General features: G+C 47.2%; 1 protein-coding gene across 2 annotated transcripts in view; it reads left to right on the forward strand.

The window, feature by feature from the left end:
* Positions 1–27,079, forward strand: part of MTOR (mechanistic target of rapamycin kinase) — a 126,279-nt gene that overhangs the window by 66,117 nt on the left and 33,083 nt on the right. For both annotated transcript variants that reach the window (XM_024125589.3, XM_055083778.1), the window contains 3 exons: positions 18,206–18,281; positions 21,300–21,439; positions 25,831–25,931. In XM_024125589.3, the coding sequence (XP_023981357.1) occupies positions 18,206–18,281; positions 21,300–21,439; positions 25,831–25,931 (317 nt within the window). The remainder of the gene's footprint in view (positions 1–18,205; positions 18,282–21,299; positions 21,440–25,830; positions 25,932–27,079) is intronic.

The following is a 27,079-nucleotide window of genomic DNA, read 5'->3' on the forward strand; positions in this document are numbered from 1 at the left end:
TCTGCTCTATCAGCAAGCAGGGCAGGGTCAGAAGAATTTCCAGATTCCATTCTAAAGGTTATATAACCATGGGGTGAGCATAAGGTAGGCAAAGAGAGTTGGGAATAAGACTCTCCACTCACAGGGAGACCTGTTAATGCAATCCACGCTGTTTATACGAGGCTCCAGTCTATTTTGGCATCCTTCTGAATGTGCTTTTAGCAAGGCTCGTTGTTCCTTTCTCTGATCATCATTCAGTGTTTCACAAAACCCTCTTTTGGCCTGGATCTAACGCTATCTCACATTTGAAAATTTCCAACTTAGAAAAAGCTTTAGAAATAGAAGGATAGAGGAAATCTCTTAAGAAGCAAAAAAGGACTTTGTAGCTTGTACCCACAGGCTTTACCCAGTTCTTTCTTTTACATACTTTCTCCTTCAGTAAAGAATGGGCCAGTGTTCGCCTCTCACGCTTGACATTTGGCATGGAAGTGGCAGCAGGGGTGAAAACGCAGGACTTGGTCCCGGGATGGGCACCTGCACGCTCGTCAGTGTTCAGGAAGAACAGAGTACAGGCACAGCCACGGCCCATGGTTCTAAACCTGGAAAGTATGTTAAAATGTAGAGAAAAACATCCCCATTGCCTAATAATCCATGTCTAGAGTCTCATTTCCCTTTTCCTATGGAATATGGTTTGCAGATTTATTCTCTATATATGATATATATATCCCTGACAGTAGGGATATTGTAATTTTTCATGTACTGGATTTAAAGGAGATTCCTCCTTTGAAAACAAATGGGGGAAAAAAACTGGGTTTTCAGCAAATCGTAAATCCTTAAAATGAGCTTTTCACTAAGAAGGTAAACAAAGTTCCCTCTGTCCATACACGGTAACTGTCTTCGGAACGTACTCTTGCTATTTCCGGGTGCAGTGCTTATACCGTTGCTATTCCGTATGGGCCCTTCACACACAAGCCTGAGGCCTGGCAGCCCTCCTTCCCGCCGTGACCCCCAGAGCCTTTTTCCAGTCAGGGCTTCTGCTTCTCAGAAAGTCATTTCTGTTCAGACAGCTGGAGTTACCAAACACTTTTTTTTTTTTTCCTATAAATCAAAAAGCAGGAGTGGATCAGGTGGATCAGGGTTTGTTTGCTGACCTCCTCGTCTTCTCTGCCTGCTCAGGAGTGAGGGTGTTGCTGGAGCCCCGTAGCAGCTTGTCATTCTGCTCAAAAGGGTCTTTTTAGAATGAGTGCTGTCAGCCAGTCCCTGCTCTCCCTTTGCAAACGTCTAGTCCAGCCGGGCACTGCAGCCTTAGCGCATGGAGCTCACTTCACTAAGGCAAACCTGGCCCCGACCGCCAGCATCCGACGGGGTCATCTAGCAGGGTCTACTAAACTCCACGAGGATCTTCAAGATGATCTCCTACCCAGCTTAACTGACACCGAGCACTGAGCTTAAACCGTGTGGCACACAATTGTATGTAGCATCACACATGATGCTGCTCTCTTGGTAGAGAACATCATGGAACAATGGCGCTTTATGGATTCCTGGCTGGCTTTTTGTTTGTTCTTTCCAGTAACCATTTCCTCTGCCCAAACAGAAAAATTTTGTTATGAATAGATTTTCATATCTGGGCAGAAAATGAATCGATCATTCATATTTGCAACCCATGTAGCAGTCCTTTCCAGGAAAGGTAGGAAGGGGTTCCTAAGTTTGGATCGGAAGCATCTAGCTTTTAGCATGAGTGCCTGCTCTCTGACATTTGTTTTCTGGAAACTTATTTCTAACATAAGGCTTAAGTTGGAGACAGAAGCTTTTTTTCTTTGAAGATTTTCTTAAATTGTCTAATCTGCCCAAATCTTCAACACCCCCCACCACTTTGAGAAAAATAGCTAGTTAAGAGTATACCCCACGCCAGAAGATTATCTGTCTTCCAAAACGTCTGCAACCCTAGCGTGTCCTAGATTCTGAATTTCGGAAAGAAGGAAAAATAAGTCCTTGTTTTGAGTACAGCTAAGCCAGGAGAGGAAAGCGGGACAAATGCGGAAGCCTAGAGCAGTTTTCCCTTCTCTGCTCTTCGGTGAACAATGTGACCATAAAAAATGGGAATTAATTGAGAAAATATGGAAAACCTGTGTCGGACACCTTACAATTTTTCCTTTTCTCCGTTTTGCTGGTGGTGAAAGAGGGTCAGCTTGGAGCTCCTGAGAAAGATGTTTATGAAAATAAAGCTTATGTTCTTTTGAGAAAAGCCAGTGAGCTTTTACTTCACAGTCTGGGCTGTGCTGCCTTAGGCTGGCACCAAGGATTGGATGTGTCCGAGCAGCCTGGGAATTCCAGAGCTGAGAAGGGCCTAGAGCTGGTCTCTCCTTCTCCCCCAGCAGGGGCGTCATGTCTCGTTTTCTTGAAAATGTTCCTGTTGGAGAGACTCCTCCTTTTCCAGTGTATTCGTGCCCCTGCCTACTCTTACACCGTCCCTCCAAATTGGTGAGGGAGGAACAGCTGCCCTCAGTGCCAGGCTCTGTTTGTTGAATGAATACATCGCAGAAGAATCTGCCTTGTTGTTAATTTAGCTGTGCGTTTGTGGTCATATTTTACTTCTGAAGTCTTCTAATGAGCCACAGCTGCCTTACTATATGTGGCCATTTAATCCCTGACCCTTCTACCACTCAGTCCTACTTCCATCTCAGCCCAAAGTCCAGGTCCATCGCAGAAGGTATTTGCACCTCTTCCCTAAGCCTTCTAGTTTGCCACTTCTCCCAAAGAGTGTGTCCTGGGCTTATTAGAAACCATTTCTTTCAGGCCTCCTCTTAGCGTCTACTATTTAATTATAGCACCTAGCAAAAAAGTCTGTCTCTGGGGCTTCCCTGGTGGCGCAGTGGTTGAGAGCCCGCCTGCCGATGCAGGGGACGCGGGTTCGTGCCCCGGTCCGGGAAGATCCCACAGGCCGCCGAGCGGCTGGGCCCGTGAGTCATGGCCGCTGAGCCTGCGCGTCCGGAGCCTGTGCTCCGCAACGGGAGAGGCCACAACGGTGAGAGGCCCGCGCTTACCGCAAAAAAAAAAAAAAAAAAAAAAAAAAGTCTGTCTCTGAACCCTCTTAGGAATTTGTAGCCTCAGGTGCCTCGAAGGCTAGGTGGAGAGACAGACAGCTGAACTCCAGGGCAATGTGACATGCTGGGGTGGGGGACACAGCAGAGGGGGAGTGCCCAACCCAGATGAGGTTCTGGAAGGTCTCCCGAGGGAAGTGATATCCAGGGTTGTTGTTTTTGTGGGGGTTTTTTTGATTTTTTTAAAGGAAGAAGTAGCCAGAAGTGGGAGAGGGCATTCTGAGCCAAGGTGCAGCTGTATGAAAAGCCTGGGCTTATAGAGCCTAAGTAGTCAGTCAAGTGTGGCGTTAAGGGGCAAGAAGGAAGAGGAGTGGTGGCAGGAATTAGAGCTGGAGGAGTGGAGGCGCGTCGGGCCTGAGGGCCCTTGTGCATCCCTGCGAGGCTGTAAGTGTTACTTGGGAGACGGGGGACTGTGGAAGGAAGCCAGGAAGCTTTTACTTCTTGCTTTGTTTTTTTTTTTTTGAGTCTCACCAGGACAGTGGCTCTTTGTAGTTACCAAACAAGATTTTTAACTGGATGAGAGCCCGCCTGCCGATGCAGGGGACGCGGGTTCGTGCCCCGGTCCGGGAAGATCCCACAGGCCGCCGAGCGGCTGGGCCCGTGAGTCATGGCCGCTGAGCCTGCGCGTCCGGAGCCTGTGCTCCGCAACGGGAGAGGCCACAACGGTGAGAGGCCCGCGCTTACCGTAAAAAAAAAAAAAAAAAAAAAAAAAAAGTCTGTCTCTGAACCCTCTTAGGAATTTGTAGCCTCAGGTGCCTCGAAGGCTAGGTGGAGAGACAGACAGCTGAACTCCAGGGCAATGTGACATGCTGGGGTGGGGGACACAGCAGAGGGGGAGTGCCCAACCCAGATGAGGTTCTGGAAGGTCTCCCGAGGGAAGTGATATCCAGGGTTGTTGTTTTTGTGGGGGTTTTTTTGATTTTTTTAAAGGAAGAAGTAGCCAGAAGTGGGAGAGGGCATTCTGAGCCAAGGTGCAGCTGTATGAAAAGCCTGGGCTTATAGAGCCTAAGTAGTCAGTCAAGTGTGGCGTTAAGGGGCAAGAAGGAAGAGGAGTGGTGGCAGGAATTAGAGCTGGAGGAGTGGAGGCGCGTCGGGCCTGAGGGCCCTTGTGCATCCCTGCGAGGCTGTAAGTGTTACTTGGGAGACGGGGGACTGTGGAAGGAAGCCAGGAAGCTTTTACTTCTTGCTTTGTTTTTTTTTTTTTTTTTTTTTGAGTCTCACCAGGACAGTGGCTCTTTGTAGTTACCAAACAAGATTTTTAACTGGAAGTGGGTGGCTTAGAACATTAGAATTTTTAAAATTGTAATGCATTCATATTAAATGCCCTGAAGGGCTCATCTGGCTTGAGGATTAAGGAGGTGGTATCTGAAGGACTTAAAGTAATTAGGTCTAGAATCAGATAAATCTGGGTTCTAATCCCTTCCCATCACTTGATAGTTTTATGACCCTGGGCAAATTAATTAACTTCTCGGAGTTGACCAATCTGTGAAATGGGGATAAAAATTTTAACTACTCCTGGACTTCCCTGGCAGTGCAGTGGTTTGGACTCCGTGCTTCCACTGCAGGGGGCACGGGTTTGATCCCTGGTTAGGGAACTAGGATCCCACATGCTGTGCAGCACAGCCAAAAAAAAAAAAGTTAGTAAAAAAAAAAAATTATAACTACTTCACAGGATTTTTGTGAAGACTAAGTTAAATATAGCAAAAGATTAAAAATAGGCATTTTTAGGCATTTTTGAAGAAGAAAAATAAATTTGGAGGAATTACCTTATTAGAAATCAAGATTTATCTTAAAGCTACAGTAAGTAAGTAAGGCAATGTAGTATCGGCACAAGGATAGACAAATAGATAAATGGAACAGATTTGAATGTCCAGAAACAGACCCACACATATATGAACCCTTGATTTATGACAAGGTACCACTATAGAACAGTGAGTTCCTCTGGGTAGGCTAGATAGCCTTATGGGGGGATAAAGGTTCTTGACCCTTACCCCATACCACACCCAAAACCTCAAGTCCAGGATATTTAAATTCTAAATCGGAAAACAGTAGGGCTTCTAGAAGGTAACATAGGAGATTATCTTCAGCATCTTGGGATAAGCAAAGATTTCTTAAACAAGATTTGAAAAACACTAACCATAAAGGAAAACATCATTAAATGCAATAAAAGGAGTCATTTCTTTTCACTGGAAAACACCATGAAGAAAGTGAAAAGGCAAGAAGGTATCTCCAGTACATACTTCTGTGTATACTGTATCCAGAGTGTATATAGAACTCCGAACAAACAAACAAAAGGTAGCCAATTAAAAGGTTGGCAAGAGATGTGAACAGGCACTTATTTCACAAAAGATGATGTCCAAGAGGCCAGTCGACACGTGAAAAACTGCTCAGGCTCATTAGTCATTATGGAAACTCAAATTTAAACTATACGGTGCAGGACTTCCCTGGTGGCGCAGTGGTTAAGAATCCGCCTGCCAGTGCAAGGGACACGGGTTCGAGCCCTGGTCTGGGAAGATCCCACATGCTGCGGAGCAACTAAGCCAGTGCGCCACAACTACTGAGCCCGCGAGCCACAACTACTGAAGCCCACGTGCCTAGAGCCCGTGCTCTGCAACAAGAGAAGCCACCGCAATGAGAAACCTGCCACACCACAACAAAGAGTAGCCCCTGCTCACTGCAACTAGAGAAAGCCCACGCATAGCAATGAAGATCCAACGCAACCAAAAATAAATAAATAAAAATAAAAATTTTTCTTTAAAAATAAAAAATAAACCAGAAGGTGCAGCTTGCACACCAGTCAAAATGGCTGAAATGGAAAACACTAAATTCCAAGTGTTGACAAAGATGTGGAGCAGCTGGGATTTCCGCACCCTTCTGGTCGAAATGTAAAGTGGCAGTTTGTCAGTTATCTTCTGAGACTGGAACATGCCCCTGTAAGCGAGCAATTCTGCTGCGAGATTTGTTCCCACCAGAAATGCGAGCACACACGCGCCAAAGACACATATAGGAATGTTGGTCCGGACTTCCCTGGTGGTCCAGTGGTTAAGACTCCGCCCTTCCAATGCAGGGGGCGTGGGTTCGATCCCTGGTTAGGGAACTAAGATTCCACATGCCACATGGTGTGGCCAAAAAAAAAAGGAATGTAGTAACGTGACCTATAGCCCCAAACTGAAAACAGCGTAAACCCCCATCCACAGTAAGACAGATCAATTGTGGTATGTTCATACAGTGACATACTATTCAGCAGTAAAAAGACAAAACTACTGTGGCATGCAACGACATGTACGTATCTCGTAAACATAATGTTGAGTATTTATATAGAGTTCAAAACCTGGTGAAACTAACCAATTGTATCAGAAGTGAGATAGTTGTTACCTCTTATGCGTTGTTACCTCTGGGGATGAGAAGGGAAGCCGTGATTGGGAGAAGGCTTGGGTGCTTCTGGGATGCTGGCAGTGTGTTGTGTCTGTTTTTTGGTCTGGGTGGTAATTATAAGGGTATCTTCACTTTGAGATAATTTATCAAGCTGTACAATTAGGTGTATACTTTCCTGTGTATATATGTTGTACTTCAGCCAGGAAGCTTATTTTAAAAATAGATAATGCACATAAAACACTTCGTTGTTAAAAAAATTTTATTGAAGTATAGTTGATTTACAACATTGTATTAATTTCTGCTGCACAGCAAAGTGACTCAGTTATACACATATATATATTCTTTTTCACATTCTTTTCCATTACGGTTTATCACAGGATATTGAATATAGTTCCCTGTGCTATACAGTAGGACGTTGTTGTTTATCCATCCTGTAAATAATAATTTGCATCTGCTAATCCCAATCTCCCAGTCTTTCCCTCCCCCCACCGCACCCCCCCTTAGCAACCACAGATCTATTCTCTATGTCTGTGAGTCTGTTTCTGTTTGGTAGATATGTTCATTTGTGTCGTATTTTAGATTCCACACATGAGCAATATCATATGGTATTTGTATTTCTCTTTCTTACTTCCATTAGCGTGGTAGTCTCTAGGTCCATCCACTGTTGCTGCAAATGGCATTATTTCATTCCTTTTTATGGTTGAGTAATATTCCATTGTGTATATACCACATCTTCTTTATCCATTCATCTCTCAGTGGACATTTAGGTTGTTTCCATGTCTTGGCTATTGTAAATAGTGCTGCTGTGAACATAGGGGTGCGTGTATCTTTTCAAATTATAGTTTCGTCTGGATATATGCCCAGGAGTGGGATTGCTGGATCAAATGGCAACTCTATTTTTAGTCTTTTGAGGAACCTCCATACTGTTTTCCATAGTGGCTGCATCAGTTTACATTCCCATCAACAGTGTAGGAGGGTTCCCTTTTCTCCACACCCTCTCCACTATTTATTATTTGTAGACTTTTTTTTTGAACACTAGTCCTTTGTTTGTTTGTTTTTTAGTATTTTTTTAAATTAATTAATTCAGTTATTCTTGGTTGTGTTGGGTCTTCGTTGCTGTGCGCGGGCTTTCCCTAGTTGCGTCGAGCAGGGGCTACTCTTCGTTGCAGTGCGTGGGCTTCTCATTGCAGTGGCTTCTCTTGTTGCGGAGCATGGGCTCTAGGTGCATGGGCTTCAGTAGTTGTGGCATGCAGGCTCAGTAGTTACGGCTCGTGGACTCTAGAGCACAGGCTCAGTAGTTGTGGCGCACGGGCTTAGTTGCTCTGCGGCATGTGGGATCTTCGCGGACCAGGGCTCGAACCTGTGTCCCCTGCGTTGGCAGGCGGATTCTTAACCACTGCGCCACTGGGGAAGTCCCTTACTTATAGACTTTTTAATGATGGTCATTCTGACCAGTGTGAGGTGGTACCTCATTGTAGTTTTGATTTGCATTTCTCTAATAATTAGCAATGATGAGCATCTTTTCATGTGCCTATTGGCCATCTGTGTGTCTTCTTTGGGGAAATGTCTCTTTAGGTCTTCTGCCCATTTTTCGATTGGGTTGTTTGTTTTTTTGTTATTGAGTTGTATGAGCTGTAAGACACTTTGAATTGTGTCTGACACATAGTCCATATCTAGCAAATATTAAGTAGTATTGATATTTAGGTAATCGATTATCATTTCATCAGAAAAACCTCCCTGCCCACCTGAATCTAAAATAAGTCCCCTGTGCCATTCTCCATCTCTGTGCTCTGTTTTCTTCATGGTGTTTACCTCCACAGCACTTATTTCCATTTGTGTTTTGTATATCTACTTCACTGACCTATAAGCTCTGTGAAAGCAAAGACCGTACCTGTCTTATCTACCATAGTAGCTCTAGCAACCAGCATTTAGCACAAAGCCTGAGACAAAAGAGATACTGCATTGGAACTTGTCAAATGAAAGAATGAATTCCCAGCAGAAGGTTCTTTTCTCCTAAATAAACATCTGACATGGAGACTTAGAGTCTCTCTCCATGGTCATTGCCAGTATTTTATCATGGTGAGTTCTTCATTGCAGGGGATTGCCTTCTCTCCTGCTTTAACATTTTCTTCCGTAGATTTTAGTTATAGAATCAAAGAAAGTGAGAACTGGAAGAGTTGAGATCATTTGGTTCAGCCTTCTTTTTTTTAACCAGTAACTTGAGGTAGCATCCTGACTGTATGATCACTTTGTATCCCTGGAAACCATCGATTTGCATCTCACCCCTGTTTCTTTACATGTGAAGACGAGTTGAGAGGGCCACAGAGCATTGTGGTAGGGTTTTGTACCCCCAAGCCCCCCACCCCCGCTGTTGATTCTGGAGGCCTGTATGAATGGCATATCCGATAACTTGACCCTGCATCGACCTGTTGGTTAACCCTCATCACGGCCTGAGGGGCCACATGCAGCAGCTCATGTTGAAGACGGAACACAGAAAGTAACATGTCATATCTCTGGGCAGCTGTATTCCCCGTGATTAATCCAGGAACCCAACAAATCTTGTCTGTCTCCAAAGGGAAATCAAACACCCATTACATTGCAATTGCAAAAAAAAAATCACTCTTAGCCAAAGACGGATTCCTGCTAGGGTGCAGGACAAGATTTCAAGTCCGTGTGCAGCTGCCCTGGGACTGAGGAGCTTCCCTTCAGCCTGGGTCTTAGCCTCCCTGACTTAGGCAGCACTAATGGGAAATGGCCTGTAACTCTTTGAGAACGTTAAAGAAATTGAACCCGCTTGTGCCTGAGCAACCACTTAACAGTGAGGGTGACTGGGCTTTACAGCCTCCAGGCAAGGGGCTAGGTGAACGGGCAAACCCACTCTGTGTCTTAATTCTAAATACATGTTCCCAAGGTGTCTCCGCTGTGTTGCTTGGAAGCGTGAGCCCGGCTCTCACAGTTGTTTCCAGGCTTCCAGAAAAGGCACGCAGTCTTGTTCTTTTCCCGCACCTCTGCTGGAAGAGAAAACGCTGTGTCCAGAGGGGGAGGATTTGCTCAAAGCTTCGCACTTCTCAGTAAAAACACATTCCAAACGTCTGGACGACTCACGCTGCCTTCAACAGTGCCAGTGTGCCTCGAGGAATCCGTAGCCCTGTAGAAAAGCTCCAGGCAGCAAAGAGTGGGCTGACAGAGGAAACCCCTGTGTAGCCCGAGCACAAGCACAGATGATATCTTTCTTTTTAGCCCCATCTTTTTCTTTAACGCCCTGTTACATCCGGCCATTGCCCAGGAGGCCAGGTCCCTCACCAGTCAACAGCAGAGCTTAAATTTATTTCTGGCTGCTCTAAAGACTCCGTACAGGTTCACTTTACAACAGCTTGCCTCTATAGAGCATCTTACAAACTCCAAGGAAAGCTGCTTTTCAGTGCAGAAAGCTGACCATGAGTGAGGAGTTGTACAAGGGGAAGAGTCCTGGGGTTTCTCCTAAAGCTGACCGAAGGGACAGAGGGTCTTTCCTTGTAGCCCCAGACCATTCTAAAGGGTGCCGCTTGCCGTCAGTCAGTAGCTAACCTCTGCTCCTCCACTGCGTCTAGCTCATCCTCAGGAACGGCTGGCGATTTAGTGGGACCACTCTTAACGGTGAGTTAGCAAAGCCCCTTCTGCTTTTCATGGACCACTGCAAAGGGGAGCAAACTCCTGGCAAGGAAACTGGGTCACAGCGCTCTGAAACCTTGAATTATAAGCTGTTACCACGGTTTCAGAGCTGTTAAAGTGTACCTCTTGGAATTGATGAAATACGGTAGGTGCCCCATGGCCACCTCTGACACAGTCTGTCCCAGTGACGATGAAGTGTATCAGTGGTGACACCATTGATCTCTCCAGATTCTTTTGGACAGCTCATTGGCTATGAATCTTGGTGATTCAATTACAGTATGTTATGGTCCTCGTCTGTCAGCTTTTCCTTACTAAAAAGGTAGGCATATTTTTTCCTTTTCCTGATCCCAGAATGGGCATCAGTATTTCTACAATGTGGCCTAACTCCATACTGGAGTACAGGGCCAGCGCACATCCGCTCACACAATTATAAGTGTGGAGAGTTCAAAGCTGCCGAGTCACCGGATGCCAGGTCGTTTAATTTTTGTTTCCCAACTTCGTCCACATAATAGACTGAGTCAGAGCTCTTGGACGCGCAGAAGCCGAGAAATCAGGATTGTACCCAAAATATCAACTCTATTTTGGGTCAAGGTAGTTGAAAATAAGCTTTGGGCTTCAGTCTGTCCGCCCTCCCCGCTTTGTTGTTTCCTGACAGCTGCTTCTTCCTAAGCGTCTCTCTCAGAGCTCTTCATTTCACTCTGGATATGAAGGAGCAGAAAGGAGGAGAAACACTTCCAGGCATCACCAGAAAAGGAGCAGTGCTCGTTGTTGTAGAATAAAAAGATAATGGCCAATTTGTCAAGAAGTGTTGACAAGAAAGATAAAGTTGGCAGTAATTAACTGGCTGACATGCTGGGAGTGATGCGCCTGCCAGTGGCTCCCTAAATCAGCCAGAGCCTGGGAAGTGTGACAGCCATTCATCATTTTTACAGCACGCCTCTGACAGGCCCCCGGGTTGGAAACCCGGCCAGCACGAATCGTGTGCTTTGACACTCCGGGTCTCTGCGACCTCTCAGTGCCTTAGTCTGGTTGTGCTGGGGAGCCCGGGCCCCGCACCCAGCCAGGAGGGGCCTGGAGGTGATGGGTGAAATGGGACCGCTTACCCTGCTTGCTGCTGAGCGCTGTGCTCATCCTCAGGGAGGCCGCTCTGATTCCCACGGCTGACCCTGCAGACGTCTGCAGGACAGATCACCTGTGAGCGGAGAGCGTGAGCTCCTGCCGCGCTCCTGGCGCCCTGGTGGCTTACCTAGTGCTGCTTCACCCAGCCACGAGGGTGCGCCCGCGAGACGGGTTCGTATGTGCGATCCAGCAGCAGGGTGACATTCTTATGCAGCTGTTAGAAATAATTTTGAAGACTGGAGAAAGTAGGAAATGCCTGTGATATGTGAAAGAGCAGAATCCAAAACTGTATGATGCCTCTAGCTAGCACTGTGTGTACAATAGGTGTGTATACAGAATATGCATGGGCAAAAGTAACGTTCTAATATCGTGGTGAACTTCCCTCCCCCCAAGTTTTCTTAATTAAAGAAAAAAAAGATATACTTCCTCCCAGTCTCGAAAAGATAGTTTTTGTCTCTCCTTTCCCTAATCTACACAGTTGTTAGCATTCTATCTTTTTTATTCTTAAGGCCCTACTTTCTCACATGCAGATCTGGCAAGTCTTCTAGATATCATGACAGACGTGTCATTTACACTGTGAGCAGACAAAGGACGGGGTGAAGACAAAGTAAGAGCTCATTATCCTTAAGCCACTGTGGTCTGAGACGTCAGGAACCCATCTGATTGTCCAAGGCAGTCCACCCACCTCTCTTGCACCAAATTGTTTTTTGTCTTGGTGCCTTAGGTCCCTGCGGGTGCCAAGGATAGCAAATGTCCCAGCTTTGAACCGTCTAATGAGGCCAGCCTCCTTTACTTAATATGTAGAAAAGGAGTAAATTTACTCTTCCTAAGTTTCTGAAGCAAGAAAGGAAAGTTGGACCTGCCAGACCCTGGGGTGCTATCTTCATGCCCTGACTGTGGCTTTAAGGGGGGGACCCTAAGGCCTGCCAGTCGCCTTCACTCTCCCTACCCACCTGCACTTGAATTGCCCCTCGCCGCCTTTCTCCGCTGCACATTTCGGATGTTCTCACGTTGCCTTCTGTCTTCACTGCTGTCCTACTCGAAAAGAGACTGTCACACCCTTGAGCGCCCCAGAGTCCCAGGGGAGCTGCCTGAGGAAAAGACATCAGGGCCCCACCAATCCTGTATCTTCCTGGCTCTGTACAGGAATCAGGATGTTTTGTTTTTAATCATCCGTTGGACACAGAGCTAAGTCTTGGTGCTGGAAGAAGTGACAGGGATGGACAGAAGCAGCTACCGCTCTATAAGAGAAATAAGAAAGACTGCTTGGGGGACTTCTCTGGTGGCGCGGTGATTAAGAGTCCACCTGCCGATGCAGGAGGCACGGGTTCGAGCCCTGATCTGGGAAGATCCCGCATGCCGCGGAGCAACTAAGCCCGTGCGCCACAGCTACTGGGCCTGCGCAGGAGGCACGGGTTCGAGCCCTGATCTGGGAAGATCCCGCATGCCGCGGAGCAACTAAGCCCGTGCGCCACAGCTACTGAGCCTGCGCTCTAGAGCCTGCGAGCCACAACTGCTGAGCCCACGTGCCACAACTACTGAAGCCCGCGCGCCTAGAGCCCGTGCTCAGTAACAAGAGAAGCCACCGCAATGTGAAGCCCGTGCACCGCAACAGAGAGTAGCCCCTGCCCACTGCAACTATAGAAAGTCCCCGTGCAGCAATGAAGACCCAACGCAGCCAAAAATAAATAAATTAATTAATTTTTTTAAAGTGCATTAATTAAAAAAAAAGACAAAGCAACAGAAAAAATTCATTAAAAAAAAAAAAAGAAAGAAATACTGCTTGATACAGTGGTGAGGACCCAAACAGGGTCCATCTGGGCCTCGACTTGGCTGTTCAGGAGCTCCTCAGCGAGACCCGCCCAGGTCCTCTGTCAGCTGTGTTGCATGTGTCACCAGCCCAGCACCAAGGGAATTCAGTGTATTCTCACTTGACAGAGAACCAAATAAAATGTAGACTACAGTCTGCACTAGGAATAGGAGAGAGAAGGCCCAGAGCCATTTGGGAAGCAAGTGCATGACGTTCTCATAAATTCCTGATGGGAGCACTAGGAAAGCCTGAATAGTCCCCCAGATGTGACTGCAGATGCTCCTCGTGCGACCGGCTTTCCAGTGGGCTCCAGCTCGTGTTGAGTGATCCTGCAGCACTTTGCTCTTAGTAGCTGAAGGTCGTCAAGGCGCCAAGGCTAAGAGATGAGGTCGATAACCAAGTGAGCCATACCAGGAGGAATTACCAGGCCAGATGACATTGGATTTGACATCAGTCCAGAAGCCCATGGAGCAATGACTTAGGAAACAGCACAGTTCCTCAGGTTTCCCTTCAGGTGGTAGGAGTGGCATTTGGATGCCGAGCCAGAGACCCTCCTGTTGGTTTGCTGATGGGTCAGCCTTAGTTAGGATGCGGAGCAGCTAATGACCCGCTGTTTCTTCAGTCTCATCCTCAGTGAGACTGGTCACCACTTGCCTGTGAAAAGCACTGAGGAAAAGGTTGAAGGGACGAGTCATGGGGAAGTAAACAGTCCCCACTCCCCGCACTAGCTTCTCAGCCATCACTCTTGGACAAGGAACCCACCGAGGCAATGAGAAGCTCCTTCATGTCTGAGTCCCTTACTCAGCTTACACACTTACCCTACGTCTGGAAGGAGAGTTTCGGATAGTGGAGAAAAGATGCCTGGTGTAATCTGTTTGGTGTAGGAGGCATTGAGGCCATATCTTATTTGTTAATTCGACTCAACTCTAAAAAGTGTTTCCCTCAGTTGCCAAGAATTTCCCAGTTTCAAGCTCTTCAACTCAGCTTCCTTTAATAAAAATGAAATCTTGGAGTGAGGGAGGGGAGGTGGGGAATGAATGAGTGAATATGTCTGAATAATTGCCTTTTCCTCTCTTGATATCCTAGTGCGCTGTGTTTTCCTGTCTGTCTCTCTTCATTGTATTTCTAACACCAGGTTTATTTGTGGGCTCTGCGTTTTATTCTGTGGGTAGGCAGCTTCTGTTTGCTCTGTCAACTCGCAACTCTATAAGAGCTCAACTGGATGTTCTCACTGCTCAATGAAGTAGGATACAAATCTGCCCCGACACCCATGCCAAGACAGCACTGGGACGGGATCCACTAGCCTAGAAATTCTTGCGCCGCAGCCGTCTTGTCCTTCTGGCCTTGGTGAGCGTGGAGAGGAGACAGGCCATCTGGTTGACCCGTCATCCTGTGCACTGTTGTCGTGGGCACATTGCTGCCTAAGCCTCCATCTCTCTACACTTGTTTGTTAGCGTCGGTGAGGTCTGGTTTGTGGTGTTAAGCACTCCTCTGCTGTTGGGCTGAGCTTTGAACAGTTTGCCCTTTGTAAGCCTCCAGCATTAATACGGAAAGACTCCGGGGCACACGAGGGAGCGTTTATTGAACGGGCTGTAGAAAACTCCCAGCTGCCCCATAAAACGAGAGCTCCTCATTAGGGGGCCTTTTGAGCAAAGGTGGTTTCTGCACATGAGCCACACATACAGTCTCTCCCTTCAGTCTCACAAAACCACATCTGAGTTTAAAAAGGGAGTATTTGAACGGACAGTCTTGTGTCACCCAAGCAAAGCAGGAGACTGGGGCCTTAGTAGCTGGGAACTACTGAGTTTCCACAGAGGCTTATTCATCCCCCACTTTGCAGCCTGGGCTCTGTCTGTAAGCCTGGCAGCCTCAAACAAGCTGCCTCGGAAAAGCCCACTGTGGCCGCATGCTGACTGTCCTGCTGGGAGGTGTGGAGGCGTCGCCAGTGGCTTCTGAAAGGAAATAAAAAATAGGAAACGGGAGCTTAGGGGTCAGAGCAGGGTGTTAGCCATGGTATGGGTGAGGAAGCTAAAGCGAAGGTGCGTTACAGCTCCTTTTTCCCGTGCAGCAGATTATATACCGAGTTAGCTCATGGAAACGTCCCATGCCGTGCTTTCAGTCACTTATTTTACACGTATTTGCTCAGGCCCACTGATGCCAAGAGTAGACAGCTGACACGCTTCTCTCCCACTGCAGAGCTGTACCCTTAGTTATTACTTCAGATCCTTTTAATGGTACAATTTCAAAGGGAAAGGATGACCGGCTGGGCCACGGTTTCTTTATACGTAAAATGGGAGTGTTGATAATGTCTGCCTCGTAGGGTTAAGATGACACGTATCAGCAGTAATCAGCATAGTGCCTGGCTCCTACAGTGAGCTCTCAGTAAATTTAGGTATCTTTTTGTTGGTATTATAACCCATTGCCTCCCGTGATGGAGTGCCAGAAGCCGTGGAGGAAGGAGAAAAAGTTAAGGTCCCAAACAAGATGGTAGACTCTCTCGAGCACCAGGAGAACCTCCAGAGCCTCAGCCGCTGCAGTTGCATTCTCCAGCAGCCTTGTAGGCACACGTGGGAGACTCCACGGAAGGAAAGAAGAGAGAAGTGCATTTAGGGAGAAAGTTCTGTAGGAAAGAAGAACGCAAACAGGGAGGAGGAAAGAGTAAACAGGATGAGAACAGCCGGTTAACTTGAAATCTCTCCTCTCTGAACAGTCGAAAGTAGGTGTGTACAATCTCCTTTACTTTCAGGTCCTCAAACCAGAACTTAATTTATCAAAGGGACCCTTTCTCTCTGCTCCCACTCATTTTTCATGGGTTTGTTTTAGTCCATTTAGTCAAAGTTGTCATTTTTCAGTGACTGTCCCTACTGTTGGACAAGAGCTTGTCATGCATCTCAAGGTGCACCCTCGGTTTTCCTGGCCATTGATGGAGGCCTGGTCAGTGTGGGTCCGCAGTGAGCCCAGCCCCTCTTTCCTCCCCACGGCGCTCTGTCTGCATCCTCACCTGCTTCCACACACATTCAAGCGGGAAGTTCTATGCAGGTGACTTATGTGGACTTTCTCTTAAAGGAGTTGGGCCCATGTGATGAGTTTTCTTTTTAAGTTTGCAAAGCTGTGTTGGTCTGTCCTTAGAGGAGGTGTATCAGAGCCATAGCAACGTTAAGGTAAAATTTGTATTTTTCCTCTCAAGTCTCTAGTCACAACTTCCTGATTTTGATCAGTTTCTTGTAAAATTCTCCTTTTTACTTATAGCAAATGGGAGAGTGTGGGGTGGGGAGTGACTTTTGCTTGCTTTTGGTTTTGTGTTGCTTTATTCCCCAGAGTGAGGCAAGTTTTGGTAATGCTTATAATTCGTTCTTGAAAATTAGAGTGTGTTCCAGAATATAAGATTGGAAGACAGTTATTAGAACTCCTGGATTTTTATGTCTGATTCTTAGGGCTAACTTCTTTTGGTTCAGGCCAAGGAACACTTTCCTTATCTTCCTCATCAGAACACTTTATATTCCTACTAGGGCCATCCCAATAGTCCACATTAGGACTAAAAGTTATGTATAGACTATATCACTATATATAGTTACATATGATATATTACATATTTGAGTGTAGTATAATATATAGAGTATATACTGGCTTTCTTTTTTCCTGCCTTCTTATGCTTCCAAAATCTTTCTTTGGGCTCAAGGAGCTAGATTATCACAGATCTATACCCAGTAATATTAATTATTAATACGGTTTGCCCAGCCCCATGTGAGTGAGCAGCAAAGCTGAGAACCTGCCTTAGAGGCCGAGAGGAATGGGAAACTGCTTCACAGTGAGCATGCAGTAGGATTAGCCCCTTTGGGCTTGGCTTTTCCTTCTCAGCTTAGAAAAACTCTCATAGGGCTTCCTAAAGGAAACCGTGATGTTACAGCTTCACTTTGAAATTAAAAATATTTCTGAATCCTGCAGCAGAAAACTTACAGAGAACATTTGGGCTCATTGCTTTGCTTGGGACCCACACAGAAGCACCAAACAGTCGGCCCAGTAGGTCGCACACAAGGTTGCCCATCTACTCCTGTAAATAAAGGAGAGGGATGTCTGTGCAGTTACTTTCCCCTCTGGTTGCAGAGCCTGGCGCGTTGAGCTTGGACACCCAGTCTAGACTCCCAGGTTGGTCTGTCACAATTTGCTCCCTGCCTGTGAACAGATGTAGTCGTTGTTGTCCTGTGGTTTCCTCAAGCCTGCTCCCTCCCTCTCTTCCTTCCTTCCTTCCATAACTCAAGCTTATGTTTAGTGTTGGGTTAGTTGCTGCTTACCCTCTTACATAGGTCCCTATTGGAACAAGGGTCTGAGCCTTGCAGCTCCCCTACTTTCAGGATCTCTTCACAGCCTCTCTGATGAACCAACTTCAGGCAGCAAGCCTTCCAGCCTTCCTGCCCAGTTGCCCCAATACACTTACAGTTCTCCAGCCCCAGCTGGCCATATGCTGCCCACAGATGACATCAGCAAAGTTGTGTGTTGTTATGAAAAGCATCTCTCCGCCAGAGAGGCCAGGCAAGTGACTTGGGATACGGTCCCTTCACAGCCTGCTGCAGAGGGAAGGCATGGTCTTTGAAAAGGGACTAGGGAAGCATCTGAATTTGAAAGAGATGGGCCCCATCAGGGGAGCAGTCAAGACTGTTGCTGGGTTCTCTGTCATTGACATGGATGACCCAGCTTCAGTGCCACTTCTTTGTCACCCACGGAGCCTGATGATTTTTATTCATTTTGGTTATTCTTATCACCAAGGGCAACTGATGAGAAGAAGTAAGAGGTAAAAGTTCAGAGGTACCTCATCTGGTTGTGTTCTACAACAGGAACGGTTCTGGAGCCAGGGTTTCTAGTTAAAAAACAGACGTGTGCTGCCTGACGTATGATATCTGAGAGGAAACCAGTCTGCTGCTTGGAGGAAGGGCCCCAGAGCAGGCAAGGCCTCCTGTCCACCAAATGTGGCCCCTTCAAAATTAGGAGTATGAGATCAAGATGAAATCCTTCAGGCCGAGCTTTCTGGGTGGTAATAGATAATTGATGCTCTTTCTACATCTGTAAGACATTGTCCCCAGCATGCTGGTGAGCCATCTGCCCACAAAATGACCCTGCACCTCCCACCCTCTGACATGCTGAGTGTAACCACCTCTTCCTTTTGTTTTCCCAGCATTAATAATAAGCTGCAGCAGCCAGAGGCAGCTGCCGGGGTATTAGAATATGCCATGAAACACTTCGGAGAGCTGGTAAGTTGCCTCATTCCTTTTAGAAGAGCAAGAGGTAGCCACCTGGCTAGGGAGGCACTGAGCCACGACCTTGAGAAAGTTACTTTCCTTTTCTGTTTTTTTGCCAATTGTTAAAAATCTGACGCTGACTTACCTGTATCTTGAGGTTGAAGGAGACAATGGCTGTATGGCGTGTATTCAAGCTGAACAGAGATCGTGAGGGCAGAATCTAAAAAACAGTAATAACTTGTATTTATCAAACTCTCAGCATGCGTCTAGCCCTTTGCTGTGTGCTTTATGTACTTCATCTGATTCAGTCCTCACAGCAACCCTTTGAATGTGTACTATTGTTATCCCATTTTACAGATGAGGAGACTATGGTCCCAGCAGGATAACAACCTTACCTGAGCTGGCAGAGTGAATAAGTGGCAGAGCCAGGACTTGAACCCCGGGCAGTCTGGTGTCAGAGCCCAGGTGTTTAACCCTGACCGGAGTTGTCTTTGTGTCATCTGTGACAGCCAGCATTGCCACTGGCCCATAGTTAAGGCTCAGTACCTACCGCAGAGGAAACCATGGGTAATTCTCCAGAAAAAATATGCCATAGTTTATACCTGATATTGAGGGATTGTTCCATTTCATTATTGCTTATATAGCTTCTCGCTTCCTGCCATCTTCGCCCAACCGATATTAAAATGATTCCGTTACTCTCTGTAGTCCTGGGAGAGTGCTTTGGTAACTCCTAACCATATATAAGGCATCGACTTAATCAACTTAACATTGACTTCCTGGAAGGTCAGGAAGTTCTGGGTCCATATATTTGATGAGGAACCTTTTATTAGTCAAGTAGGTCACTTACTCCGGTCTGCCTTGATCAAGAGCCCAGTGTGTTAGAGTGAAGAAAAGTGACTACTTCATGGGCTTTTGCCTTCTACAAGGGCCGGTCAATTGGACTGAAACCTTCCAGGGAATATTTTGCCATCTTGAGCACATATCTATGACTAGACTAAGAAAGCATCTCCAGATGACAAAACAGAAGGGACTGTGTCTCATCCATCTTTGCCACAATCCTTGTTCGCAGAGGGAAGAAGGTCAGCAAAGAGGGCGCTTCATGTACTCCACCCAGAGATGTCCTCTCCTGTGATATCCTTGGCGCTTAGACCGCAGTAATTGAAACAAGGATTCCACAAACATCTGGTATTCAGGCAATTTTATACCCCGGTGGCTCAGAGTGCCAACCCTAAATGAAGAGTTCCCCCGTCTCCAGGCTCTAAAGGGGGCCGTTGCTCCAGGATGACTGCTAAACCTGTGGTGGATTTTCTTTTGTATTTAGGTGGCTGAGTCAACATTAAGCGCGACAGTGGTTGCTTTTTCTTGGCAGGGCCTGCGCTTTCTCAGCGCAGTTTAGGTAACGGCAGTCTCGTTAGAATTTTGTGTGATTCATTGCTTAAACCTTATAGTTTCTGCAGTCTGTTGCAATTCAAAATATCCTGCCCCCTACGTGACCTGCTGCATACGCCGCTCCCCCTGCTTTCTGCTTGTTCATACTGAGTGTGTGCCATACATTAGTGACGAGCCTTTGTTTCTTTTCCACCCAGTACAGAAATTCAAAATGGGAAATTTACCAGTGTTACCTTTTAATTTCAGAGTTTTTAATTGTACAGTCTCTGCGGTCACTGTTTTCTCTGTAAGTTTTTGCTTTCATATTTAGGCGTAGTAAAGCGGCATGATTCTAGACGAGCTTGGGAAATGGAGCTTAGGTGGTTTTACCCCCCCCAGAGTCCATTTTGGCAAACCTCATTGTACATGGACATTGGGGAAAGGGCTGCTGTGGCCGCAGAATTAGGCCAGGGGAAGCAGAGGGGGCTGGCCCTGCTGAAAACACACTAGGGGAGGCCGGCACAAGTTAGCTACCTAAAATAGAAATGACCTCCTTACAGAGGTTCAAGAAGAAAATATTCTGTCAGAGAGCTTAGCACGGTAGCTGTTAGTGTACGTGCTGCTCAAATAAGAGTTTCATTTAGAAAGGAGAGGAAGGTGATGGGGAAAGCAAATGTGGGCCCTGCATTATGTCGTACAAATTCCACTGCAGGATCGTACTGTTGTTAAATAAATCCCTGGAGAGCCACTCCCCTGGCCCAGCAGAGAAATGGTCGTTTCCCAGTCTGGTGATGAAGAGGCCCAGAAGACAGACTGAGGTAGAGGCAGGTGGAGGGCAGACAGAGAAATAAAACAGCCCCCGGGCCGTTCAGAGAGCCGTGGCCTGCAGCTTCGAGACTGCAGCACCGCTCATTCACGTGGCCGACACTGAACCGCAGCGTGGCCGCCATCTGCCGGGTGATGGAACCCGTCCTTTGGCCCCTGCCACTGGTAAAGCTGCCAAGTGCTAAGCAGGAGGGAACATTGGACGGGAGACTCTAGAAGGGAGGAAGGTTTTTCCAAAGAATTTGAAGTGGCAGTATTAAATTGTATTTTAAATTATTATTTCCTGAAAGTTTTAAAATGCATTAAGAAACGCAGAGAATCGAGAGCTTTTAAAAAGCGAGTGGTTTTCCTCCAGCAAATATGCAGATGTGGCCTGGTCTTTCTGGCCGCATCAGGAGAGCAGCTGCCATCCCTTCCATGTGGCCCACTGTCAGCATTCCAGCAGATCGAGGCCTTGGCATCCTTATAGGAGCCCTGGTCGGGGCTTCCTGCCGTCCTAAATGATTTCCCCTATCCTCGTATCCCCACATGCTGGAGTTCTGCTGACTCCTGTGTCTGGGCTGGAAGTGACGGGGGGAGAGCATGGCCTGACATCTGCTCTCAGATTATCGCAGGCCTGTTCCATCACTGTGCCAAGGAACCAGCATTCCCACCGTCCCCAAACATACCTCCGGATATTCTGAAGTACTTCTCAGTCAAAGCCAGGGCATACTGTGATGGGTGAAGTGTCACGCATACAGCACGGCACACTCGGGAAGGAGAGTCTGTGGATGTGAAAAAATGCACCCCTGTGTTCTCTGTGCCTCCCAACCGTCCTCTTTCTTTTCTACTTGGCAGGAGATCCAGGCTACCTGGTATGAGAAACTGCATGAGTGGGAGGATGCTCTTGTGGCCTATGATAAGAAAATGGACACCAACAAGGATGACCCGGAGCTGATGCTGGGCCGCATGCGCTGCCTCGAGGCCTTGGGGGAGTGGTAAGCTGTAGCAGGATGATGGCCGAGTACCATTCGAAATGCGTCTCCCAGCCGGAGTTCTCATCTAAGACTCTCATTTTTGTTTCACGTGGTTATTTTCCCAGGAGTCATCTGTCACTTTGGAGTGTTTCTCTGTTCTGTCTCAGTGCTAAATAGAAAGACTCTTTTTTCCTTTCTTTCTTTCTTTCTTTTTTTTTTTTTTTTTTTTAACTTAAACTTTGTAATGCTCTGGGACAGGACAGGTGTGGGTGTGCTCCTGGGCTCTACACCTATTTTCTCTCTGCCTCTTGACCTTGACTGACTGATGAAGACTTCATATTCTTACTCTACAGCCTTGATTTTTTTTCTTTTCTTTATTACCTCTTGCTAATGATTTTAGGAAAGAAGAACAGATGACTGCTTTCTTCAGGTGCTTCACCTTTATTGAATGCTTACTACGGGCTCAGCACTATGCCAGGCTCCGGAGATTAAAAAAAAAACAACAACAACACACACAAAAACAAGGCCTCCTCCTTGGTGAGGCTGATGAGACACGCACGTTGCAGGCAGTTACTACTAGAGCCTGAGAGCCCAGGGACAATAAATGGTATGAGCACACAGCTCTGAGAGACCGAAGTGAGGAATGGGGTGATCTTGCAGTTCTCCCTGGAGGAAGGCCTACGGTTGGGAGACAGGTGAAGGAGAATGGGGAGAGGGAAAGGGTATGCCAGGTAGAAGTGACAGTAATGCTTGATTTAGAACACTTGCCTGCATCTTGGCCTGGGGAGTTGTTAGGGGATATTAAAGGAAAAATGGTTCCTGTTCCGTTTTCCAGCATCAAGTGCAGTTTTTTAAAATCGCTAAAAGAAAATGCCATCCTGAAGTCATGAACTAGTTTAACTACAGTTTTAAATAACAAACAGAATGCCATACTGCCTCCCCAGGAGCAGATTATCTCAACCTCTTCTTGCATATGGGACTGAGTGCCCCATTCATTCATTCAGCCGGTCGTACTGAGCGCTTACTCATTGCCAGTGTCTGTGCTAGCCCCTGAGGACACAGCATGAACAAGAGGGACACAGCCCCGGCCTTCCCAGAGCTTACAGTGCAGACGACCAGGCTGCTGTAGCACAGAGTGAATACAGTTATAAAGGAGAGGAGAAGCCCAGGGGCTGTGGGATATCAGAAGGGGCCCTAATCCTAGCTTGGAAGGTTCTGGAAGGCTTCCAGGAAGAAGTGATACCTAACTCGGACCCAGACAGTGAGGAGGAGTGAGCACATTATTATGTTTAGGGTTCTGAAATAAGTAAGTAAGGCTGTGGGGTCGAGTGTGATGCGGAAGAGAGGTAAGAGGTGAGGCAGGAGAGCTAGGCAGGGGCCAGATCAAGTGAGGCTTATGGTCCACGTTAAGAGTTTGAACTTTAACCAAAGGGCTATTGATCGGCCATTCTCCAAACCCCACAGAATTTTTTTTCTTTGCATTCTTTCATTCAGTGCCCTGAATTGCTCACCTCCTCTTCTCCTTTTTCTACTTTTTGAAATTCTCCCCATCTTTCAAGGTCCACCTGAACTGCTTCTCCCTCCTTGAAACCTTTCCTGCCCTCCCCGCCTTTCATAATTAGAGACAACCACTGTCCTTAGGTGGGTTAAGTAGGGTTGGCCTGGATGCGTTAGAAGAGACTTTATATGCGATTTTGTTTAATCTCCTTGTGTGACAGTTGGGAAACTGAGGCTCATAGAAGTTATCATAGCCTGCCCGAGGTCTCCCGAGAGCAGAGTCCTCCAGGTCTCCTGACGTTGCACTACCCAGTGCCATCTACCTCTGAGCTCTTGAGTTCGTTCCAGTTTTATAATTACCTATAAAGTATACGTGGCTAGTGATGCTGACCAAGGGGTTTAAGAATGCAGTAGCCTCAAAGAGATTTTACAAAGAGATGAAAGAAGTGGAATTCTTTTGCTGATCATATGCAGGGTTTTTTTATAGGGTTTATTCAGTCAGTTCTATTTAGAGTGCAACTTTTAGGTTACTTTCGCTTTGAGTATGTATCCTGAGCGTGCCCGAGGCAGGTGTTCACTGGAGGTGGCCCTCAGGAGTGATCCAGGGTTACCAGAGAGCTAAGGCCCCCTCCCTATGCTCAGCCTCTGGGAGCTGAGTACCAGAGGCAGCCACCCCCTCGCCCAGCTCCCCAGCCACACCTGCAGCCACTTGAACCTATGTAAGCCTCCTCCCCAGCTGTTCCTTTCATGGCCTCTGGGTCCTAGAGGACAGATTCCTCAGGAACGAGATCGTAGACAGCCGAGTACTTAGGCATTGCCAATTGAGGAACGCTCCTTACACTTTTTGCTGCTGCACTGGGTGGGAAAGTCAGAGTTTTGGAGGGCCTTTTACCCAGTCCTCCCTGGTGTCAGTGAGAGGTGCCAAAGAGCCTCCTAGTGGTTGCCCCACAGACAGTCTCATCCTTTTTATTTATTTGATTTTGTTCGCCCCCGTGCCTTTGAGAGTTAGGACTCAGTATATTCTGCATCCTTATTTGTAACAAATGTTTGTGGGCGAGCAACCCCGCCTCTGTGTACACTGACCAGGTTCTGACAGCTGTTGACACAGCCTCAGCCTGAAGTCGGTGCCTGTGTCCCCTGGCGGGGCTGCCTTTCAGGATGCTGCTCCTGCACTGCTCCCTGCTTTGTCCCTGGAGTTAACAGTTTGTGGTGTTTCACACTGAACTCGCTCCCTGCCTCGAGATGAAGAGGAAAGCGAAATCCCAGACCTGTGACACAGAAATGGGGGGTCCTGACAAAACAGCAGAGGGAGGCTGAATTGCCTGTGGCTACCAGCTATACAAATTTGAATTCTAGGGTTGGAAGGAGCATTCAGAGATCATGTCGCTTTCCTTTACCTCCAGACAGGACCCCAACAAAGATGTGCTGCCCAGAAGAGCTGTTCTGGGCCAGTGGTTCTCAAACTGTGGCCCCTGGATCACAGCATCAGTATCACCTAGACACTTGTTAGAAATGTACTTTCTCAGGCCCCAGTTCAGACCTCCCGAATCAGAAACTCAAGGGATGGCACCCAACAATCTATGTAAGGAGCCCTCCGTGGGGTTATGATGCACAGAACAATCTGAGAACTGCTGCTCTAAGATAACCTCCGGCAGGACCCAGAGTGAAGGTTTCTCAGTTTAGACGGCAGGAAAACAGCACTGAGGTTCATCCGGCTGCTGTCTCTGAGCTTCAGTGAGTGCACAGGGCAGGATGGCTGCCCACTTCCTCTTCCTCTTTTTTATCTTGGCTGTGTATTGAGCTAGAATGCTTGCGTCCCTGGCTCTCTTGACCTTGTGCCAGAGAGACAGTGAAAGGTAATGACTGCCAGGCCACGATGCTGGATAATGGCCCCGAGCAGTTCTCCTAGATGTGGTCACCAGTCAGCTTCTCGGTGAGCTCAGCCCAGATCCCTTCAGCATCTTTATCTCCTCCCCGCTCCCTGTTCCTCGTGTCACCTTATAGTGCAGTGTAGCTCATGTCCCACGAGGCTTCTGAGCTGGGCCACTTGGAACTTGTACCTTTTCCCTTGACTCCACTCCCCATACCAAGTTAAAACATCCTGCGGCATCTCTTTCAGAAAACAGGAAGGATTAAGGAGTCTCCTAGCTGAGTCTTGAAGCTCACATGAAAGCAGGAGCTCGTATTTGCCCAGTAGCAGAGTTTTATTTCCTTTCCTTCAGAAGTGCAACTTGGGAGGGCAGCAGTTTTAACAGCCAACAGGACATCTCTTCCTGAGGCCTCGTGCTCTCTCTGTGCAGCAGAGCCCGCTGAGCAGCACGCGCATCGCGGTGTCTCCCAGCCGTGCCCGCTCTCGCGGTAGTTGTGCGCAATTCTGAGAGCAGCATCCGGGTTTCTGGCACATGTGACCGTTGTAGCACCTTCTTCCTCTGTGCAGATTGATTTCATTTGCGTTTCATTTCAGACTGCAACCACTGGTATAATACTTTTAAAAGCCAATTCTCCCTATAGCTTGGAGCCCAAAAGAATGTCCAGATGTGTCTCTTCCGATTGCTTTCTCTGTAGACCTGCCAAAGGAAAGAGCCCAGAGTTCACTGGCATGGGAGAAAAGTTATTTAATATTTATGAAGGGGGCCAGATGTTCACATTTCACGTCACACCTAGTTAGACACGGTCCCTATCTTAGATAAACTCGCTCTCAGACAAATTATGAGCCACCAGGCCATAGAAACAACAAACGGCCAGTCACTTCTCAATTATATCACACAGTCAAAAGTACTTTTTCTTTAAAGGCTCCCGGTTCAAGGCAGGCCCCTATCATCCAGTTCCTCCGCAGCCTCCAGCTAACCTTAGGGGCTGGAGAGAAAGATGGAGGTGATATCTGTTAACCCGACTGTATAATTCTTTTCCTTCAGGGGGCAGCTCCACCAGCAGTGCTGTGAAAAGTGGACCCTGGTTAATGATGAGACCCAAGCCAAGATGGCCCGGATGGCTGCTGCAGCCGCATGGGGTTTAGGTAAGGCTCCCCTCCCAGGCACCCAGTCAAGGTGAGGACAGTGAGGCTGGGGGCTCGCATCTGAAAAGTATGGCACTGTGGCTGCCGGCAGAGGTGTCAGGTCTATAGATGCATAAAACTGTTCACGTCCACTTCTCCCTCCTCCATCTGTCCTTTCTGCCTCATGACTTGGGCTAACTTTGTTAGATGTGTCTAATGATGGCTCTTCACAGGGAGGCCAAGGAAAACAGTGAGCAAGCATCAAAACTGAGATTTTAGTGAAGTTTGTTTGTATTCTGGCTCCATCATCATTAGCCTTTCTCCATATTTCTGCTTTGCATGGGGTCACCACCTTATGATCCAGTATGGTTGTTGGAGCTCCACCAACATGTCTTTATCCTACAGGAATAATGAGAGAAGTCAACTGTCTATCTCCTTTTATTTCTTAACTTTTATTATAGAATTTTCCCAACAAATATAAAAGCGACTAGTATAATGAACCCCTGTATGCTGTTCACCTTCTCCAGCAGTTATAAACACTCTGGCAGTTTCGTTTTCTCTGTTCTCCTCCTTGCTGCCCAACACTCAGCCACCTTCCTCCCACTCCCTGAGTGTTTTCAAGCAGCTATTTCCTTTTAATCCCCACAGACAAGTGTCGTTTTCTGACATCAGACCCCAGCCGAGAGGATTCCCAGTGTCTGTTTCAGGGATGTTCTCAGTAAGAGGGGAAGGGGCCCATGGATGTCCCAGGTGGAAGCCGCACCTGTGGAGTCCAGAGGAAGGTTACATAACACCTACCTCCATTCTCACCCTCTGAGTCACAGAGCTTATATCCTTTCCTTTCTTGAGCTCTGAGCTGGATCCAGAACGTTTTTCAAAACCAGACTGCTTCCTGAGGAGTCATTATTTGTTATTTGCTTTTGCCCAGAGGCATAGAGAATGGATGCACAAGTGGTCTGGAGTGAAAGGCAGGAAAAGGCCTCGTAAAATCAGTAGCCCTGCAGTCTGCGGCTAATGAAGCTGGTGTCTTCCCTGCAGATGGTTTTGGAAATCCTGGCATTTGATAACATGCTCACCCCACCAGGGGAAGTGACTGTGTCTTTCCAGATGCCATCATTTCCCCATTCTGCCCTGATATGACACTACTGTGCTATGACCTAGCCCATCTT

The sequence above is a fragment of the Physeter macrocephalus genome, chromosome 3 (genome assembly GCF_002837175.3).
Source record: "Physeter macrocephalus isolate SW-GA chromosome 3, ASM283717v5, whole genome shotgun sequence".
Lineage (NCBI taxonomy): Eukaryota > Metazoa > Chordata > Mammalia > Artiodactyla > Physeteridae > Physeter > Physeter macrocephalus.